This window comes from Sciurus carolinensis, chromosome 17 (genome assembly GCF_902686445.1).
Source record: "Sciurus carolinensis chromosome 17, mSciCar1.2, whole genome shotgun sequence".
Lineage (NCBI taxonomy): Eukaryota > Metazoa > Chordata > Mammalia > Rodentia > Sciuridae > Sciurus > Sciurus carolinensis.
Genome location: NC_062229.1, coordinates 21306613 through 21327380, shown reverse-complemented (window position 1 = coordinate 21327380; position 20768 = coordinate 21306613). Strand labels below are relative to the sequence as shown.

Sequence of the window (20768 nt, the reverse complement as noted above, 5' to 3'; positions counted from 1 at the left end):
CCCCTCTTCCTCCTCTTGGTGACGACGGGATGACTCTCAGGGGCTCCGTCCTCCAGAGGTGAGGAGCGTGGAGCAAAGACTCGAGGTCGAGTAGGAAAGATCCTTTTATTGGGATGGACACGGAGCGCTCTAGTCCATGATAAAATGACTTAAGAGGAAGATCCGGTAGGGTGACTTCTCCCCTGCCCACCTGCTCAGAGCGAGGGCTGGGCATGGCTACCTCCCGCACAAGTCGGAACCAGGTGAGTCTCAGAGGCCTGGACTGGCCGGCAGGGAGGGAGAAGGCTGCTCAGCTGTCCAGGGGAGCCAGGCTGCACGGCCTGGCCCCCATCTCTGCCACCCAGCCACAGAACCCCCTGGCTCTACACCCTAGAGAGACAGGTTCTCAGGACGGGGGGACCTGGGCAGGGGGAAGATGAAGAACAATGGTTTTTAAAAAGCATCTACCGACATCACACTACTGGGTCTGACGTCCCCTTTAACCAACGCTTGATACATGTTACAGCATAAATAAAAACTCAAGGAAAATAAATACATCGGCTCCTATGAGGTTGGAAGTGGTGTGGACGGCGGGGTGTGGGTGGCCGGCGGGGAAGGCGGGCGGGCAGGGCGCTTACACACGGTGGGCGGGCGACCAAGGAGCAGACACAACAGGAGGCGCCTGTGGGGGATCGCGAGTCTTAAGTGTCCTCGTGCATGTCGGGGCTGTCGGTCCGTGCCACCTTGCGGGGTGGCGCCGAGCTCTCGCCCTCCAGCTCCACCTGCTCCTGCTCTCTCTTCTTGGCGGCATTCTGGGGGCGAGGGAAGGACAGGGCTGTGAGCCTTGGCGTGGGACAGCTCCCAGCATCCCAGTGCAGCCCAGGTCCCTGCGGGGCATTGAAAGCCAGGCCTGGAGTGGGAAATGTGACCCAGGGCCCCTGGCTGGGTAGCGCTTGCTGCCACTAGGACCTGGCCCACTCGGTCCTATCCTGAGTGTCCTCTGACCCACGGCAGGTGACAGGCAGGTGTTTCCTGGGAATCTTATCGGTGGGGGGCGGCACTACCTCTCCCAACGACCCCATTTCTCAAACGCTCAGAGGGATCCACCAAGCCAAGGGCAAAAGGGCACCCAAGTGGGCACCCCTGAAAATCTGGGGTACCCTGACCCACTCATTCCATCCCCCTCCCCAGCTGCACAGGCCTTGGGAGCTGCCAACCAGGAAAGGACAGTACCCAAACCCATCTGCTGTGCTCTTTCCTGACAATGCAGGGTCAGGGCCAGGGCTTGTGGCTCAGCGGTAGAGCACCTGCCTGCACGCAAGAGGCACTGGGCTTCATCCCCAGCACCACATACAAACATTAAATAAAAAAATAAAGGAATTGTGTCCATTTACAAGTAAAAAAAAAAAGGGGGGCTTGGGATGTGGCTCAGGTTAAGCAGCCCTGAGTGCAATCCTCAGTTCCAAATAAAGAGAAAGACTCTACAGGTATGGTGGCAAGGCCTGTGAGCCCAGCAATCGAGGGCGGTGAGCTCCAAGCCAGCTGGGGCAACCGAGTGACACTTTCTCAATAAGAACTGGAAAAAGCAAAAAATCCAAGACAACTGGGCCTGTCTCAGTGATAGATGCCCAAGCGTCCAATCTCCACTAACCAACCACCCCCAAACACTCTGTGGGGGTGTGGCTCAGTGGTAGAGCGCTGGCAGCACGTGTGACAACAAGGCAAAGTACTCAAGGGCCTGTCTGTACAGTCGGCTGATGGCAGGGCCTGGGGAGCCCGGCCGAGGCCTCAGACTTCCAAGCACGAGGACCCAGTGGCGCTGCATGGCTGCTGCCGCCACCAAAACGCTCCCCTCTCCAGATGGCCTGGACGACTCCCATTGGCCCTCAGGCCCCTCAAGTGCCCCAAACGCCCAGTCACTCCCTCACCTGAGGCCCCTGCGAGGAGTCAGTCTCCCCCGCGATCCCAGCACCCGAACCCCACCTCCTTTACCTTTTTGTCCCATTGCTGATGTAGGTAGCGCAGGAGGATGTTTGTCTTTTCTGTCACAATGACTGAAAAAGCAAGACAGAGATGATGGCAGAGGACACAGAGGACCTGACTGCTCAGACGGGTGCGCCACCCTCCCTGGCCTCCTGGCCTCTTCAGCCCCTGGGGCCAGCGCCCACAACTGGGGAGGTGATCTCAGAAAGCCCACGTTTTCACTCCTGACACACAGTCACCACCAGGGTGCCTACTTCCTGTAGGCAGGGTTCCTTCCTGGGGTGGGGGCAGGCTCACGTCCTGCCTTTTCCCAGGTGAACCACGAGCGCAAATCTACATAGTTGTACCCTGGTGACCACAAATCACTTGTCGCCTGCAGGGTTCAGATACATGGGTGTCTTCTTAACAGTTAAAATAAAGACAAAACAGCAGCACCACAGTCTCTCACTCTGCAGAGCCATCTGCCAGGTCCCCTACCCAGTCCCAACGGCTCTTTGCTGTCGCCTGCCTGACAGTACTTGTTTAGAGTCTGAGTTCTCACTACATCCCTGAGGTGGAGGTAGCAGGAGACACCAACCTGGCCCCAGGGGGAGGGGCCACACCAGCGACTGGCAGAGGAGGGTCAGCTCAGACCCCTCAGGAGCTCTGGATGCCAGCGTGTGGAAATTAAGAGGCACCCAGAAAAAGCCAGGTTTCCCACGGCTCCCAAGGTCAGGAATGAACAGGCATCCACGCGTGCACCTCCAGCCCAGAGACCCCAGGATCACTTCCTGTTCTTCCTTTGGCGTCCATCCCCACCTGACCCTGGATGGAAAACCAGACCACAAGCCACGCCTGGTCTCTGACCTAGGCCGGGGCTCTGGACCACCCCTCAGAGCCAGGACAGGACACACCAGCAGGCGCTACTCACTCTGTTCTGATGGGTACTCCCGAGTAGGCAGGTAGACGGAGGGACGTCGATTCTGCAGGGTGGTTGGGGAAAGGGTAGGTTAGGAGAATGTGGGCCCGGGGTCCCTGCTCCCTCCCCAGTCCTGACTCAGCACCTACCCTTCAACAGAGATGGAAAGACACTCAAGACTATGGGGTGAGGCTGGCCTTAAAGGTCAGCCTGTCCCCCAAGACCACTACTGGGGACGCATGCCACTCCAGCACCCAGAACACACTCACCGAAGCTTTGCACACGGAGTCAGCATGAAATCGACTAAAATTGCTTTTGTTGTAGACAGGCAATCCTTTCAAAAAATCTGCCTAGAAGACACAGAAGACAGAGAGTGAGAATCAAGTGACAAGAGAGAAGCCTGCTTACTGTGCATCTGAGGGAGATGGGCTTCCAGGTGGCTTCTGGTTTTCTTTCTACTTTTCTTCCTGCTCAAGTTTTACACACTGTACCCTTAAGATGCCTACCAAAGGTTAGTGCATGCTCTCCTGGGAGGTCCTCACAACAGCCCCACACCCAGGCAAAAGGGGGGAGGACTGAGGCTGGGAGAGAACAGGCCACTTGTTTAAAGTCACACTGTGGTAAGCAACAGAGGAGTGAAACCCAGGTCCCACACAGCCCACCATGAGGGGTGGCTGTGGCTCCCCTGGATGGCACTGTGCTTGGTGACATAAACTTCTAGGATGCAGGGCCTCCCAGCCCCGTTTCCATGGATCTGCCTTGGACGGAGACCTAGGAGAGGAACATCTGCTGATCTTAAAAAATCCACGGGTCAGTGTGACAACAGATGCAGGTGGGGAACAGAGACCTGGCCAGCAGGGGCTGTGGTTACTCAGGAACAGGAGCCCAGGGTTCCCCATACTTTCAAAATCCCAGAAAACCCAAAAATCCACGTTTGAATGTGTTATCTCCTTTTTACGTCTTTTCTTCCTCTTCTGGGCTGGGGATGAAACCCAGGTCTTCACAAGGGAGACAAGCACTCTGCCACTGAGCTACATTCCAGCCCCAAACACACAGGTTTGTGTTATTTTGGTTTTCTTTTTGTGGTGCTGGGGACGGAGCCCAGGGCCTCTTGTAAGCAAGCACTCTACCACCAAGCCACACACCAGTCCTTATCCAGGTTTTTAAAGCTGCCTCCACATTTTAGAAAGTTCCATGTGGGCTGGGCATGGTGGCGCACGCCTGTAATCCCAGCGGCTCGGGAGGCTGAGGCAGCAGGATCCCAAGTTCAAGGCTGGCCTGAGCAACTTAGCAAGACCCTGTCTCAAAACAAAAAATAAAAGAGGTTGGGAATGTAGCTAAGTGACAAAGCATCCCTGAGTTCAATCTCTAGTATCACAAAAAGATAAAAACAAAATTCCAATCACACACATACACACACACACACACACAAAGAAAGGCCCATGTGGACCGAGGCAAGTGCGTGTGTGACAAGCGGCTCAGGGACTGCCTCTGAGGCCCTGCCCTGAAGTTGATCACTAGGCCCTCAGAGCCAGGCCTAGGAGGGGAGGACGCCCCGCCTCCCTGGAGGGAGCAGACTGTCCTCCTGCTGCTGCTGCCTGGGGGGCAAGGCTTAGCTGCACAAGTTTTTAGGCCCACGTGGCTCCAGGGAGCCAGCAGCAACACAATCCATTCACTCTTCCAAAGTCCTTGCTGGTCAAGCCTGAGGTAGGATAGCTGGCAAGTGGTGCAGCTAGTGTGGGGTCTCGCCCCAGGCCAGGGTCTTCCCAAATATCACACCCCTAAACGTGATCACAGGTGCGACCCAGCCAAGCAGGAGGTGGTGGCTCCCCAAAGACAGGAGGCTGAGGTAAGGAGGTCATCTGTGTGACTCATTTGAGTCACCTAGTTTCAGGTGTGCCCAACCTCAGAGACCACACTCCTGCCATAACATGACAGGTCTGGAAACCCAAAGGCTTGCAATCCCAGACTCTAGGGCTGTGGGCAAGACCTGGTACCCTCAGGGTCCCGCCCCACCCTTGAAGCCTAGAGGGTCATCCTGGAGGAAGTAGCCATTTAAGTGACTTCACATCATCCTCTGTGACAGACAAGAGGACTAGTGTCCCTTTCCCTATGGGCCAGCCCCTCCTCTGCTGGTCCCAGTGAGAGGTCAGCAGCATGGGCCAACCTGGGAGGCTGGCAGGCCTCCCCTTCCTGCCTAGGAGACAGGATTCACATCTGCTCTGGGACAACTCCAAGTCCCTCAAACGTGCCTCGTCCCCTAGGCCCCTGCCGCAGCTGATTCTCAGACTATGGAGCCAGCTTCATGCATCTGGCAAGGTTTTCTCTCTTTTTTTTTTTAAGTACCAGGGATTGAACCCAGGGGCACTTTACCCCTGGGTCGCGTTCCCAGTTCTTCTTTTTAACTTGTGATCCTCCAGCCTAAGCTGCCCAAGCCACTGCGCCGGGAGGCTCTTCCTATGGGGCAGACCCCAAGTTGGGCACTGGGACACTGCGGTGAGCCTGTTCCTGGTCTTTGGGGAGCTCCCACTGCATAGGGGACAGCAAGTGGAAAGTGGAGGTCAGGGTGCTTGTAGGACCATGGGGGACAGAGGCTTGGCTGGTCTGGGGGACCAGGGTGGGCTGTCCAGTGGTGGTGACACAGGAGGGGACCCTGTTCCTCTCTGCTCAAGCCTCGCCACAGCCCTGGCCCATTTGGGCCCTCCTCTCAACCCACGGTACACCAGCCACCGGCCCTCAGGAAGGCCTCTCTGTCCACACCGCTGCCCTCCCCACCAACTCCAACCTCTCCTACCCCAAAGCTGTCCCCACACCTTGACAGCCTCTCCCAGAGCCCTGCTTCCACCTCAGCAGGATCGCCTGCTTACACATCCACTTTCCTTGCCCAGGGCACAGGCAGGGCAGGGCTCACAGGGGACCAGGCTGCTGAGTGCTGACAGGTGCAAAGCTCGAATCCTCCCCTCAGTCCTGGCTCAGCACCTCATTGGCTGTGACTTGGGGCAAATGACCTCACAGCCTCACTGCGTCCCACATGGAGTCGGGTATCTCAGCAGCGCCACCTCCCAAGTTGATTCAGAGTCTCAATAAGACAGCACAGGATGCAGCCTCTGCACAGAGCTCCCTGCAGGTAGCTGCTGACATCCACTTACTCAGGCTGAATAAATGAATGAAGACAGGGGAGGAGACGTACGTCCTGCCAGCTAAGCTGGAAAACAAGGCCTGAAGACAGGGGAGAAGTCCACCCTGCAGCCATCCATTGCCTCAGCAAAAATGTGCCAAACACCTGTGTTCCTATTCCTGTGGGTGGCCCAATAGTGACCCAACAAAGCAAGAGATGGTGCCTCCAGAAGTCAGGAGGGGATCTGAAGAGGTGATACTCACAGGAAGAAGAGTGCTACAGGCAGAAGCAGCAGGTGCAAAGGCCCTGGGGTGGTGGAACTCAGAACATGGGGAAGCGCAAACAAGGCCAGGATAAATCTGGCAGGGGGAAGGGGTGAAGAGGGTGGAGATGAGGTTACAGAGGTGGGCAGGCCTTGAAGGCAGGAGTTGGGTCACAACAGGGTTACAACAGGAAGCCTCAGGAGCATTTCATAAACTAGAAAGTGATATAATCTGATTTACATCTTTAAATTAAACTCCAGGGTACTGGTGAAGTAAAGACTACCAAGTGGGTGGGATAGAGGCAAGGAGACTAGGGAGGGGGCTGAGACAGGCATCCAGGCCAAAGGTGGCAGTACCTGGACCAGGGTGGACAGCCATGGATGGACTCAGGTCGTGTTCTGGAGGCAGAGCCAACAGAATCCTCTTTTGATTAGGTTGGGGATGCATGGCAGTAATAAATTGAACACAGCACCCAGACTTGGGGACCCACACTCTGGGTCCTACCTTCCTTACTGGAGCGCTTCCTCTGCCCATCTTCTACTGCACCCCAAAGGCTGTGGGCTGTGGGCCAGGATTTTGAGTCAGAGAGCAATGGGGCCCTAACTTATCTTGACCAAACCTCCCGCTGCCCCTGCGGTGTGAGGAGGCCAACTGAAAGGGCTGGGGAGGGATTTCAGTCCAACTCTGAGGCCGAATCACCATCACACTTTACAAATCAAACCCCCAAAGCCACTAGCCCCAAATCCCAGGATGTGGGACGAGGAGAGGGAATTTTAAGCTCCCCACATCCAGTTAGGATTACCCCCACTTCAAGACGAAAGGAGTTAGGAGTTAGGAGAGGAGGTCACCAGCCCCAGCCACCCGGCTCATCTGTTGAATGTTCCCTGTCCTAAGTACTTCACCATGACAGATCCCTCCACTATCACAATCCTATGAAGTCTGTACCACCAGCATCCTCATTTAACAGGGAGAGGCCCTGAGGATGGGAGAGATGGAATTGTTCCTCCTTAGGGACAAGCGGAGGCCCAGAATGGTGGGGGAGGGGTTAGGGCCCTGGGGAATCCGGGCGGTCGGCGAATGTCGCACTTCCTTTGGCGACAAAGCCCGGCAAGTCTGCGGTGTCGAGCCCCCTCCCCCGCCCTGACTCCCTGACCGGCCTTCCAAACCCTCCTAATCTGGAGAAGCCCAGGCCCGCCGCGCCCAGGATGAGGCCCGAGTTGGGGGGTCTCAGGAGACCCCACCCCACTCTAAGCGATTTCCGGGGGTAGCCGCGACCCGGAAATGAATGAGTTGTCAGGGCCTGGAAGCCTACACAGGGTCAGGGGTCGGGGAAGGAGCTGGGGCGGGGTCAAGAAAAAGCTCAAGGCAGGGTCTGAGAGGTCGAAGGTCACAGGTCAGTGCGCAGGGTGGGGCGGGGCTGAGGGGGCCGGGCAGGGTGGTGAAAGGCCTTGGGGGGATAGAGAAGTGGGTGGTCCCGCGGCACCATTTTGTTGAGGGTAAGGGAAGTACGGGCCCGGCGGCCGTCCTCACCATCTTGTTTCCTCCGTCGCCACCTCAGCCACCTCAGCCGCCGCCGCCGCCGCCGCCGCCGCCGCCGCCGCCACCGCCACAGCCACAGCCGCCTTCTTAGCAGCCGCCGCACAGTAACTTCCAGCCACGGCACAGCGTACACTGATGGCGCCACTGCCCTCCGTCATTGGTCTACACCCTGGCCCCGCCCCCAAGATATAGGTCCTATGCGCGCTCCCATTGGTCAGATTCGGCTAACTCACATGCTTATTGGTTGCCACGCCTCCTCCCTTCATGGTCAAGTTAGGTCGAGGAAGCAAAACCTCGCCCGGGACTTGGAAGAGATGGAAGTGAGATCCGGAAGTGGGCGGATGCCGTACCCGCGAAGCCTCCTGGGTGTTGTAGTTCACAACTCTCGGAGGCCCTGCAAGTCTCACCTCTTTAACTAGGATTTATTGAACTTTTTCATACAGTGCCCCATGAGGTCTCACGACAGTTCCACAAAATGAGGACCAGAACATTCTCAGCAGCCTCCTCCTCATGGTGTCAACCTTGGGTTTGGGCATACTAGACGACTCCCGCATTAGCTACTTGAATTTTTTTTTTTTTTTTTTTGGAGGGGGTATACCAGGGATTGAACTCGGGGTCACTGAGCACATCCCCAGCTCTGTTTTGTATTTTACTTAAAGGCAGGGTCTCTCTGAGTTGCTTAGCGCCTCGCTTTTGTTATGGCTGGCTTTGAGTTGGCAATCCTCCTCTCTGACTTCCGAGCCGCTGGAACTACAAGCTTGCACCACAGGGCCCGGCTTAAATTATTTTTTAATTGACAATCCAGACTTTCTTGCTTGAACACCTCCTGTGGCTCCCTAGTGCCCCAAATTCTGGGCACCTCTGGCTTCCCTCACTAGGCTGGACTTGTGACCCCTATTCAATCCCTCCTCCAGCCCCTGCCACTCCCTTCAGGTAGCTTTCTTTGACTGATTCTTCCCAATGTCAGTCAAATCAGGTGCACCCTCTAGGCTCCTATAGCCCTCACAGTCTCCCTCTCAGTCCTGATCCTGACGCCTAGGTATGAATTCACTTCCCCCACTAGACAGATCACCCTTTCTGGACAAGGAATGGGCACCCAGTACATAGACAATGCTCACTAAGAGGCTAAGTGGACGCTACTATTATTCCAACAACAAAAACAGAGCAAAGGAGCCTGAGGGTTAAAGCCTCACCCAAAGTCTCACAGCCCACCCGCAAGGGGCAGGTAGAGGATGTGAAGCACCTCACCTTCTCACCAGCCTTCCCAATCTATAATTATGACACATAAACAAGTGGAAATTTGGAATCACACATTTAATGACATTTAGAAATTACTGGTAACTTGGCGGGGTATAGTTTTGTAGCTATGTTTTAAAGAGCCGTTATCCTGGAGAGAGACATTCTAAAATAGCCCCAGAAGAAATAACCTGACGCCCTAGATCTGTTTCAAAGTAACACAGGAGCGGGTAGGACAGTGTGGATTGTTGGTGGTCCAAGCTTTGTACTAGGGACACGGCGGTTCGTTGTACTATTCTGTGTACTCTGCCGAATGTTCGAAATTCTTCGTAATTCAAAAGCATAGAAAGAGACATGGCCAAGTCTGACTACCACTCCCCCACTTCCAGTTCCACCCAAACTTCTTCCCTTAAGCCAACCCCACGATCTGGGAAGCATTTACACCAGAGTCTTCTCTGCTCCCCAGGTCCCGGCAAAGGCGCAAGGTGAGGTCCGAGGCGAGGGAAATGCTTTAACGGGGGTCCTGCCTGTAGCGTTACGCTCCTCAATGGCTCAGGGACTTTCGGCCCTTGAGCATGCGACGAAGGATGACCCGAACGCCGGTCGGCGTGCTCAGGCGCCGGATCCAGCCGTGCTTGTGCTTGCGTTTGATGTTGCTCGGCTGATACTCGTTTCCGCGCGCCTTGCCACGGGCCTGCTGCAAGACAGGGAGGCCCCAAAAGTCTGGGAACCCCAACCAGATCCTGGGCTGTAACCACCTGTAGAGGCACAGAGGCAGCAAGGAAGGTTAGAGGGGGCGCTGTGCGACGTCGGCGCAGCGCACAAGCTCCAGAGTCTTGATTTCCCGATCCGTAACCGGGACAGACGAGTTGCAGAAGGCGCATTCTAAGTGCGCAAAGCGTTGCCAAGTCTTGGGGGCGATAAATTTCTGGCGCCAGCCCCCGAGGTCGCCCTTATTCCCAGATTTGAAGTAGTGTCCCGAGGACTCACCTGCCACCCAGCTGCACCGCCGACTTGCCGGCGGGGCCCAACAGGGATCCCGCGGAGAAAGCCATGTGCAGATGCGAGTCACGCCGTCCCTGCCGCCAAAGATTCCGGAGCCCACAGTCTCCACTGCAGCGGAAAAAAAAAAGACTTATGGGAAACGTAGTTTCTCCTACACCCAACTTCGCACAGCCGCGGTCCGCTCCTGGACCTGCAGTTCCACGGCTGCGCACCATAGGCGTGTGCGTCCGTGCCTCCAGGGAGTGTAGTTCTTCCAGTCGACCGGCAGGTGGCAGAATGGCGACTCCTCAAGTGGTGCGTGTGAGAGACATTATGTCCCAAGGTCCGCTGGGAGTTGTAGTTCCGTCTGTCTACCGGCAGAGGGTGCCCCAGAGTGACTGTGGCGCAGCTGGTGGCAGCCACAGGAAGCTGCTGGTTGGTCTTTTCATCCCCAGCCAAGGGCCAGGCAGATGGCACACAGCTGGCTGACAGCTTTTCTCTGACCACAGCCAAGTTTCCGCCCCTTGGCGGGGAGCCCAGGAGCCTGAATTCGAGCTGGCTGGGTGTCCTTGAGGTAGTCCCTGCTCCTCTCCCAGCTTCAGCTTTTCAATCTGTAAAACGCATGGGCTGCAAGCTTGCCCTTGGCTTACCTTAGAGGAATTTTTCTGATACTCAGATCTGAACATTTCCCATGCTCACACACCCTCCTTCGCTCTCCACTGCCCCAGGAAAAATATCCAGGCCCTTCACCATGCAAAGCCCTCTACAAACAGCCTAAATTTCAGCCACACCTTCCTCTCTACTTGGTCCACCCTTTAAAATTCCCCTATTAGATCAGTAGAGGAAAGGAGCAAATAGGTGAGAGACAGCGAGGGAGGGGGGAAGTGCTGGGGAGTGATATTGGCCAAATTATATTATAATATTGTGTGATGTATGAATATGTAACAACAAATTCCATAATTATGTATAACTATGATGCACCAATAAAAAATGTGGAGGCCAGGCGCGGTGGCATACGCTTGTGACCCCAGGGGCTCAGGAGGCTGAGGCAGGAGGATTGGAGTTCAAAACCAGCCTCAGCAAAAGCGAGGCTCTAAGCAACTCAGTGAGACCCTGTCTCTAAATAAAATACAAAATAGGGCTGGGGATGTGGCTCAGTGGTTGAGTGTCCCTGAGTTCAGTGGTTGAGTGTCCCTGAGTTCAATTTGCAGTACCAAAAAAAAAAAAAAAGAAAGAAAGACAGGGGGTGTGGGGGAATAAAACATAGATGTTTCATTGAAAAAAATTCTAACCCTGTCCCCTCCCTGTGGCCTAACTCTGATCCAATGGGGGTCTCCCCATGCTCGGGGGCCTCTCAAGAGCCAGGCTTGGGGGGCTGGAGTTGTGGCTCAGTGGTGGAGTGTTTACTTAGCACGTATGAGGCACTGGGTTCCATCCTCAGCACCACATAAAAATAAATAAATAAGATAGGGCTGGGAATATAGCTCAGTTGGTAGAGTGCTTGCCTCGAACCCAGGGTCCTGGGTTCAATCCCCAAATAAATAAGTAAATAAAATATAGGTATCGTGTTCACCTACAAGTTAAAAAAAAAAGGAGCAGGACTGAGACAGAATCTCCAGCTTGGGGTATGTGGGGGGGGGGGCGCTATGGGAACCGTTTGCTGAATGAATAAACTGTAGTCTCCCAGGAGAGCCCTGAGTGGGCAAGAGTGGGTGGCTGGATCTAATCCAGCTGTGACAGCAAATTCCAGGGGATGAGGACTGGCAAGCAGCAGGAAGTTGTTAACCCCTTGTCCTCTGAAGCCCATTTAACAAATTACCACTATAATAATAATGCCAAGAATGTATTGAGCAATTACTACATATGCAAAGCTTGTGATGAATCATTTGCCTGCATAGCAAACTCATGAGAAGAATATCATACAGAAGTAAATAAAAGTTCAGGGAAATGACTTGTCCAAGGTCACACATCAGGAAAGGGCTGAGGCTGAACGTGAACCCTGGGCTCTCTAAATCCAGACTCTCCGAATCTGGGTTCTCCTGGGGTCCTATCTTGCCTCAGCTATGACCATGGAACTGGGGTGTCTATCTCTAGCCATCAGTTCCTCCTCAGTTCCATTGGTGGTCATTGGTTAAATTGGCTGATTGTGAAATTCCACATCCTTAATTACCCAAGACTCCAAATCTTCTGTTTAAATAACAGTTACCAGGATTTTGGAATCACACAGGCTTGGGTTCAAATCCCAACCTTACTTCCCGCCTGACTTGTGTCCTTTGTAAGGCTCAGTTTCCCCACACGAAATTGCAAAGATCTGGCTGTCTGTTTCTAGAACAGAAAGGTCAACACAGAGAGGGACATGGGGGCTATATTTGAAGGGGACAGGGCAATTCGGAGGTAGGAGCTGGTTGGAGAAATCCCTTCTGTGCGAAAGAACTCCGACTGCCTAGTTCCAGGAGCCTCGCAGACTTCAGGTTACAGCCCCTTCTCTGTCCTCGGCCAGGCCCAATCCCTAGCACGACCTCCGAGAGCCCCTAAGGGGGCGGGGCTGTTGCCCCAGGGCCCGCCCCATCCTGGAATTTCAGTCTCTGATTGGACGGCTATCTAGGCCAGGTCAGTTAGCAGTTACGATAGGGCGAAGTTCCCGCCCGTCTGCTCTAGGCCCCGCCCTCTAGGGGGAGGGGCTTAAATGGCCGGCTTGTCGGGCGGTCGCGGGATGCCCCTGCGCTGACCGCCCAGGCCCGCGCTCGCCGGCGTAGACGCGCCGGGGCCGACCCCGCGCCACCATGTAAACGACACCCGCAGGCGGACGCTGGCTTCTCCGCCTGGGACCCCTCCGCCCCGCCCCGGAGCCCTCCATGAGGTGAGCTGGGAGCGGGCGCCTGGAGGGGGTCATCGAGGCTTCGGGGGCCTCCACTTCCTAAGGGGGTGCCCGCAAAGCCCGCGTTCGAGCCCCGAGGAAGCCACGAAGCCCCAGTGGCCTCGACCTCGCCACAGGGATGACGGGCACCCAGGAGACCGCGGCCCGGCCCTGGGAAGGGGGGCTGGTGCGGCGCATTTGAACCGCCCTCCTTAATCGGGGTTAGGGCCCCACTCGGGGCGGAGAGCTCGGCCTGTTCCCCTCCCAGAAGATCCCGGGCCACCGCGGGCGGGGTCTTTGGCGTGCGTTACCCCAGCGGCCGCCGGGCTGGGGAGAGAGAATGGGTTGGTCCCATCTCCAGGCCTTAGACAATGGGGGTGCGCTGCGCGGGTATCCCCTTGAGTTATGTAACAGCCTGTGGTTGCTATGGACACGGGGTGGGGGGAGGTGGCCTAGGGAGCTGGATGGAGGTCTGGAGGACCCCAACCAGGTCCCGTCCTTATCACCACCCCGGGGACTTGTGTGGTGCCCCCCACCCAGGGTACTAAGCAGCGGGGACAGAGCCATTACCTCCGGGTGTGTATGGCCCTCGACTTGCTCCTCTTTAAGAGGACAGGCCCAGCTCAGCTCTGTCTTGGAGAGCTAAGGCCTTCCGGGGCTCAGTCCCCAAACCCCTTTCCCAGGGCCTCATCTTTTGGGGGTCAGCGCAGAACCAGAGACCTGAAACGTGGACTCACTGGGGATTTGTACCCTCTGAAGGACCCCAGAAGGCCCTCAGGATATGTGAGCAATTCAAAAGTACATGTGCATGAATGAATGAATGGCTTTAGGAGCCCCAGCTGGTGTAAACTGGAGCTGGTGATGGTAGGGGTGTCCTGAGAGCTGGGCCACATTCACCAGTGTCCCCTTCTCTGGGAAGTCCCCACACCAGACTTCACCGCCTTCCCTACGGACTCCCCATGGGATGAACCACCAGCCAGGCCCTGGAAGTTAGCCAACCACCACGCAGGTGCCTTGGCAGGCCGGTCGTGACCCTGCCCCCACACTGGAGTCCGGAAGGGGACTCCCAGTCTGGCTTACCTGACCCATTGCAGGGCGTGGGAGGGCTCCCACTTAGATGGCACCTGAGCTGGCTCCCGCTCACAGGACACATCATGCTGACCGGGGTGACCGACGGTTTCTTCTGCTGCCTGCTGGGCACGCCCCCTAACTCTGTGGGGCCCCTGGAGAGCGTCGAGTCCAGCGATGGCTACACGTTTGTGGAGGTCAAACCTGGCCGTGTGCTGCGGGTGAAGCACGCTGGACCCGCCCTGGCTCCCACTCCACCTCCACCACCACCTCTGGATGCTGCCCAGGGGGACAGGTCCGGCTTGGTCCGCTGCCAGCGCCGGATCACTGTGTACCGCAGCGGGCGGTTGCTGGTGGAGAACCTGGGCCGGGCGCCGAGAGCTGACCTCCTGCACGGGCAGAATGGCTCGGGGGAGCCACCGGCCGCCCTGGAGGTGGAGCTGGCCGATCCGGCGGGCAGCGATGGCCGCTCGAACCCGGGCAGTGCGGGCAGCGGCAGCGGTGGGCGGCGGCGGCGAGCCAGGCGCCCGAAGAGGACCATCCACATTGACTGTGAGAAGCGCATCACCAGCTGCAAGGGCGCCCAGGCGGACGTAGTACTGTTTTTCATCCACGGTGTCGGCGGCTCCCTGGCCATCTGGAAGGAGCAGCTGGACTTCTTTGTGCGCCTAGGCTATGAGGTGGTGGCACCTGACCTGGCTGGCCATGGGGCCAGCTCTGCACCTCAGGTGGCCGCAGCCTACACCTTCTATGCGCTGGCGGAGGACATGCGAGCTATCTTCAAGCGCTATGCCAAGAAGCGAAACGTGCTGATTGGACATTCCTATGGGTAAGTGACCCCCGGCGTGGACTGGGCTATGGGTTGGGGCCAGATACAAAATGCTGATTTCCCTCCTTTAGAGTTTTCACTGGGCTGGGGTCGTGGCTCAGTGCTAGTGCTTGCCCAGCAAGCCTGAAGCCCCGGATTCCATCCCTAGCACTGAAAAAAAAAAAAAAAAAAAAAAAAAAAAAAAGGCAGCCAGACATTAGTCCCAGGCAGGAGGATCTGGTGTTCAAGGCCAGTCTGGGAAAAACAGTGGAGAACCTGTCCAGAAATAAAAATAGAAATAAAATATGCAAGCAAACAGGGATTCCCACCACCATTGCTATTGTTCACATTGTTTTATTCATTTATTTTTATTGTTATTTTAGTTGTACAGATTTATGGGGTACCCTGTGATAATTCAATACATGTATTCAGCATGCAGTCACCAAATCAGGGTAATTAACATTTCCATCCCCTTAAAAATTTAAAAAAAATTATTTTTGGATTAACATGAAATAGTGTCCATATTTGTGGGGCGCAGTGGAATAATTCAATAGATGCATACAGGGTGTACTGATCAAATAGGATCATGAATGTTTCCATCTCCTTATTATTACTTGGTAACTGGAACCCTCAAGATCCTCTCTTTTATTTATTCATAAAACAAGCCAGGCGTGGTGGTGCACACCTGTAGTCCCAGCTATTGAGGAGGCTGAGGCAGGAGGTTCACTTGAGCCCAGGAGTTAGAAGGCCAGCCTGGGTAGCATAGCAACATGTCATCTCTGGAGGGAAGGAAGGAGGATGGAGGGAAAGAAATATATATATATAACCATAGATTATTGTGAACTGTGGTCACCCCACTGTGCTGCAGAGCAGTAGAACTTATTCCTTCTACTTAAGTTTTTTGTTTGTTTGTTTGTTTGTTTTTTGCAGGGGGTGGTGGTATTGGAGATTGAACTCAGGGGCACTCAGCCACTGAGCCACATCCCCAGCCCTTTTTATATTTTATTTAGAGACAGGACCTCACTAAGTTGCTGAGGCTGGCTTTGAACTCGTGATCTGCCTGGCTTATTCCTTCTATCTAACTCACATTGTTTTAACAGTAGCGTTCCTGCATCCCAGCATTGTTGACCTTGGGGCCAGGTAACCCTTTTCCGGTAGGGACTATAAGACGTTTGGCAGCATCCCTGGCCTCTGCCCACTAATGCTGCTAGCACCATCATTTAGTGTTGTTGAGCATGACCATCTAACATGTCTTCAGATTAGCCACATGTCCCCTAAGTGGGCAGAATCGTTCCTAGCCAAGAATACTGCCTTAGGCTAATTTCAAACATTGGCTGCTCTGGGGAGCCCATGCAGTCAGAAGGGCTAATTGGATTCCCCTAAATCCAGTTTACACAGGCATGGCTTGCTATAAATCACACTCCCCTGAAGGGGCGACAATACCATCTGGCACTTACTGAAAGCCCACTTCATGAAAGACTCTGAGTCCTGGGGTGACCACTGCCAAGTGGCCACATTCTCCCTTTACCCAGGAGGAAAGGTCAGATGAGTCAGGCAGCCAGGTTGGGAACCACTCTTGTAGAGATTATAGCCCATGCAATTAGACAAGAAAATAAATAACCAAAAGAATGGTGTCCAATTAGGGAGGTACATAACTCTTATGTGTTTGTATGATAACGTCTCAAAAAGTTGATGCTTATGATAAAATGTTTCCTCTAAATGAGCACCCTTCTCTGGTAGTCCTGTGAATGCATAGTAATACTATGAGGTCAGCACAGTTACCATTTCATAGAAGTGGAGACAGAAGTTCAGAGAGGTTAAGCAACCTGCCCAAGGGCACACAGTAAATCATAGGCACAATGTCCACCTTCCTCCTGCCTGTTTCTCTTTTTTTTATTTTTATTTTTTCCTTCAGGAGGAATCAGCAAGCTTTTTCTGTATTTCTCTCTCTCTCTCTCTCTCTCTCTCTCTCTCTCTCTCTCTCTCTTTCTTTCCTTCCTTCCTTTCCTTTGTTTTTGTCTTTGTCATTGTTTTAAAGTTCTGGGAATAGATTCTAGGATCTCACACATTCAAGGGATGTAGCCTGCCATTGCAGAGTTTATTTATGTATTTATTTTTCAGTTAGTTATTTCTATTTCAGTTCTTTTTAGTTGCCCAGGCTGGTCTTGAATTTGCGATCCTCCTTCCTCAGCCTCCTCATGAGTATGTGCCACCGTGCTCAGTGCAGCAAACTTTTCCGTAAAGGCCCAGTGGTAAACAGTTTTGGTTTTTATTTGTCTCTGTCAGAACTTAACAACTCAGGACTGGGGAGATAGCTCAGTTGGTAGAGTGCTTGCCTTGCGTGCACAAGGCCCTGGGTTCAATCCCCAGCACTGCAAAAAAAAAAAAAAAAAAAAAAAAAAAAAAACTTAACAACTCTGCTGTTGCAGTGCAAGAGCAGCCAGGCATGACTATGTTCCAGTAAAATTTGATTTACAAAATATTTTACAAATCTGCTGCGTATAGTGGCACACACTTGTAATCCCAGTGACTTGGGAGACTCAGGCAGGAGGATCCTGAGTTCAAGGCCAGCCTCAGCAACTTCACAAGACCTTGCCTCAAAATAAATAAAAAGGCCTCAGGATGGAGCTCAGTGGTAAAATGACCCTGCGTTCAATCCCACTACCAAAAAAAAAAAAAAAGAAAAGAAAAAAGAAATAAAAGAACAAAATCTTACAAATCTGGCTAGGGCTGTGACTCAGTGCCAGAGCACTTGCCTGGCATGTGAGAGACCCTGGGTTCAAACTTCAGCATCATGAAAACAATTTTTTAACAAATCTTTGAAATTGTAAATTTGATTTACAAAAATGAGAGACCAGTCCTCACGCCATATCTTGCTGTCCCCTGCTGTAAAGGAAGTGAGGAGCTGGGTTTGGGGACTCTAGGCCCTTCTCCCTGGCCTTAGGTAGGTGAATGTGTGATACACAGAGACGGTGGGAGAAGTTCTCAAAGGGAAGGGTTACCTGGGACAGTGGCCCTCGGCTCTGGGCAGCCACCAGTGTTTGTTTCGTTGGATTCCTAACACTTGGTAACCAGTCATTCTTATCCCTTTGGGAGTCATAGTGACTTTAAGAATTTGGACTGGGTGCTGGGCGTGGTTGCACATACCTGTAATCCCAGGGGCTCAGGAGGCTGAGGCAGGAGGATGGAGAGTTCAAAGCCAGCCTCAGCAACTTAGTGAAGCACTAAGCAACTTACGGAGACCCTGTATCTAAATAAAATATTATAAAGGATCGGGGATGTGTCTCCGTGGTTAGCGCCCCTGGTTCAATGCTGGGTACCAAAAAGAGGCAGTAATGATTTGGGCTGAAGGATTGTTCAGTAGTAGAGCACTTGCCTAGCATGTGCAAGACCCTGGGTTCCATCTCCAGCACTGAAAAAAAGAAAAGAAAAAGAGAAAAAAAATATATGTATATAAAATAAAATGAAAGGCCCTCAACACTCAATCTTACTGGCTTGGGCATCCTTGAGCCCATGAGGTGCCCGTGCCTCCAGGGGGAAGAATCCTGGACTTCCAGGGCCTGCCCCGGGGGAGGGGAGGCTCACCCCTAGAGACCCGACTCTGCTGACCCCTGCGCTTCAACCCCGCCAGTGTCTCCTTCTGCACTTTCCTGGCACATGAGTACCCTGACCTGGTGCACAAGGTGATCATGATCAATGGCGGGGGCCCCACCGCCCTGGAGCCCAGCATCTGCTCCATCTTCAATATGCCCACATGTGTCCTGCACTGCTTGTCGCCCTGCCTGGCCTGGAGCTTCCTCAAGTGAGTGTCCCTGTCCTGGAGCGTTGGGGGGAGGGGAGCTAAAGAGCAGGGTCTGCACTGGGGGAGGGACACCCTGCGGAGGCCTGGCTGGCCAGGGGTTCAAACGGGGTCTCCCTACCACCAGGGCCGGCTTTGCCCGCCAGGGGGCCAAAGAGAAGCAGCTGCTGAAGGAGGGCAACGCGTTCAACGTGTCATCCTTCGTGCTGCGGGCCATGATGAGCGGCCAGTACTGGCCCGAGGGCGACGAAGTCTACCATGCCGAGCTCACGGTGCCCGTCCTGCTTGTCCACGGCATGCACGACAAGTTCGTACCAGTGGAGGAAGACCAGCGCATGGCGGAGGTAGCTACGAGCAGAGCACCAGGGCTGCCACCCTGAAACTGGCTGTGCCAGTCTGGGGGCGGGGCCTCCGGGTGGGCGTGGTTGGCAGGGCGGGGCCTCTGGATGGGTGTGATTTATAGGTGGGCACCGTCTGTGTGTGGGCAGGCGAGCTCTCTACTGGGGCTCTGACACGCGTTCTGACCCCAGAGAAATGGGAGCGACAGATCTAGAGTCAGGTGGAATCTAGAAAATGGCTCCCCTGGACAAGTGTAACAGTTGTGCCCATTCCCCTGCACGCAAGACTTCGAGGCTGAGGGTTTGTAGCAGAGATCAATGACCCGTTACATAATTCTGAGAAAAGGGAGGCCAGAGGGTCTGTAGAGGGTCCAGAGAAAAGATAGTGGAACCCTGAGTACTTCGGATAGCTCTGGACTGGGCCGTTCTTAACCAGGACGATTCTGCACTCAGGTCACACTTGGAAATGTCTGGAGACCATTTCCAGATGGGAGAGGGGAGGGTGTTCTCCTGGCATCTGGTGGGTGGAGCAGGGACACAGCTTCTCATCTTACAATGCACAAGACACCCCCACAGCAAAGAATGACCCAGCCCCAAATGTCAGACGTGCTGAGACTGAGAAGTCCTCTCCTGGTCATACCGTAGGCACTTAGTAAGTGCTGAATGAATGCATACCTGGTTGGGCCCCCACAGCGTGACAGCCATCCTCCAGTTCCCTCCAGTGTGGAACTAAAGGATTGAAGGGTAGACTGCAGGAGGGACTTCCTCATGTGGGTCTTGCATGGATGGCGGGGAGTCCCAGGGCAGCTGGCCCCTCACCGCTCCCATCCTGAGCCCCCTATCCCTGCAGATCCTGCTCCTGGCCTTCCTGAAGCTTATCGATGAAGGCAGCCACATGGTGATGCTGGAGTGCCCAGAGACGGTCAACACGCTGCTCCACGAGTTCCTGCTCTGGGAGCCGGAGCCCTCGCCCAAGGCTCTGCCGGAGCCCCAGCCCGCGCCTCCAGAGGAGAAGAAGTAGCCGCCGGGCCAGCGGGGCATCGCTTGGCGAGCAGAGCCGCAGGAAGATGAGGCCAGAGCCTGCGCCGGTCCGCAGCGCGGACCACCTGGGCGGGCCGTTCGCTCCAGTGGGCGGGGTCAGGTCAGGGAGACGCCCCCAGGCCGGCTGGGCGGGGCGTGGCATCGGAGAGAGCCCGGTAGACACTTCGCTCGCTGCTTCGGAGCCCATCGGTGTTTCGGGCCGCGGCCAGGACCCCCGCGGAGGATGACCTTGTACAGAAGCCCCCGTCCCCTCCCCAAAGCCACAACCGAGGCAGGTCCCCCACCCCGCTCTGTCATCAGTGTCAGCCGTGCTTGATCCTGGGACCCACAAGCCCCGCAGGGACCCTCGTGGGTCTGGTCCCATTGCCCGAGACCCCACCCCACTCCTCATTCCTTGGCGCTGGGAGCTGTTGTTGCCCAAGGGGGGAGGGACTGGGGGAGGGGCTGGCGCCACCAAACCTGCACATCTCAACTTGTAATTCAATAAAAAGAAGTGACAATCGGAGTCTCCGGACCTGTGTTGGGTGACACTTAGGGCAGGGTTTTCTTTGCCTCGCCACCCTAGTCAGTTTTCCCATCTGCAGGCCGGCCTGAGGCGCCTCCCCTTCAGAGCTGACCTGGAGAATACCGGGGTTCCCGGCTGGCTCCCTGGACAGCACACCCTGCCTTCTAGAGGCCGCCTGGCCAGTGTTGCTGGAGTGCCAGGCAGGTTGTCAAGGGGCGCCGTGGAAGAGGAGGTGCAGTGAGACCAGGTGAGGACCATGGACGCTGCATGAGGACAGCCGCAACCACCACCCGCTGTCCCACTCGGTACCCTGTACTGGGCGCCATGCTTCCCAGCCCAGTACCTGTTAGGA

The 20768-nt window shown here is 54.9% G+C and overlaps 3 protein-coding genes across 6 annotated transcripts; 1 reads left to right on the top strand and 2 right to left on the bottom strand.

Moving 5' to 3' along the window:
• Positions 1-91: 91 nt before the first annotated feature.
• Dda1 (DET1 and DDB1 associated 1) lies at positions 92-7907 on the bottom strand. Of its 2 annotated transcripts, none has more exons than XM_047531124.1 (5): positions 7772-7907; positions 3130-3210; positions 2873-2924; positions 1972-2033; positions 92-791 (listed from the first exon to the last, which is right to left on the bottom strand). In XM_047531124.1, exons 1-5 carry the CDS (start codon positions 7772-7774, stop codon positions 681-683), a joined length of 309 nt encoding a protein of 102 aa, XP_047387080.1. In that variant the 5' UTR covers positions 7775-7907; the 3' UTR covers positions 92-680. The 2 variants fall into 2 exon arrangements, with proteins under 2 accessions (XP_047387080.1, XP_047387079.1); XM_047531123.1 differs by lacking the exon at positions 7772-7907 and adding an exon at positions 6746-6808.
• Positions 7908-9075: 1168 nt separating this feature from the next.
• On the bottom strand, positions 9076-10187 carry Mrpl34 (mitochondrial ribosomal protein L34). The gene is made up of 2 exons (XM_047531939.1): positions 10007-10187; positions 9076-9774 (listed from the first exon to the last, which is right to left on the bottom strand). Exons 1-2 carry the CDS (start codon positions 10069-10071, stop codon positions 9561-9563), a joined length of 279 nt encoding a protein of 92 aa, XP_047387895.1. The 5' UTR covers positions 10072-10187; the 3' UTR covers positions 9076-9560.
• A 2490-nt stretch (positions 10188-12677) lies between these two features.
• Abhd8 (abhydrolase domain containing 8) lies at positions 12678-20409 on the top strand. 3 transcript variants are annotated; one of them, XM_047532403.1, is made up of 6 exons: positions 12678-12860; positions 13521-13640; positions 14004-14754; positions 18365-18535; positions 18660-18876; positions 19721-20409. In XM_047532403.1, the coding sequence occupies exons 3-6, from the start codon at positions 14012-14014 to the stop codon at positions 19889-19891; spliced, it is 1302 nt and encodes a 433-aa protein (XP_047388359.1). In that variant the 5' UTR covers positions 12678-12860; positions 13521-13640; positions 14004-14011; the 3' UTR covers positions 19892-20409. The 3 variants fall into 3 exon arrangements, with proteins under 3 accessions (XP_047388359.1, XP_047388357.1, XP_047388358.1); XM_047532401.1 differs by lacking the exon at positions 13521-13640; XM_047532402.1 differs by lacking the exon at positions 13521-13640 and having other exon boundaries at positions 13952-14754.
• The last annotated feature ends 359 nt before the right edge of the window (positions 20410-20768 follow it).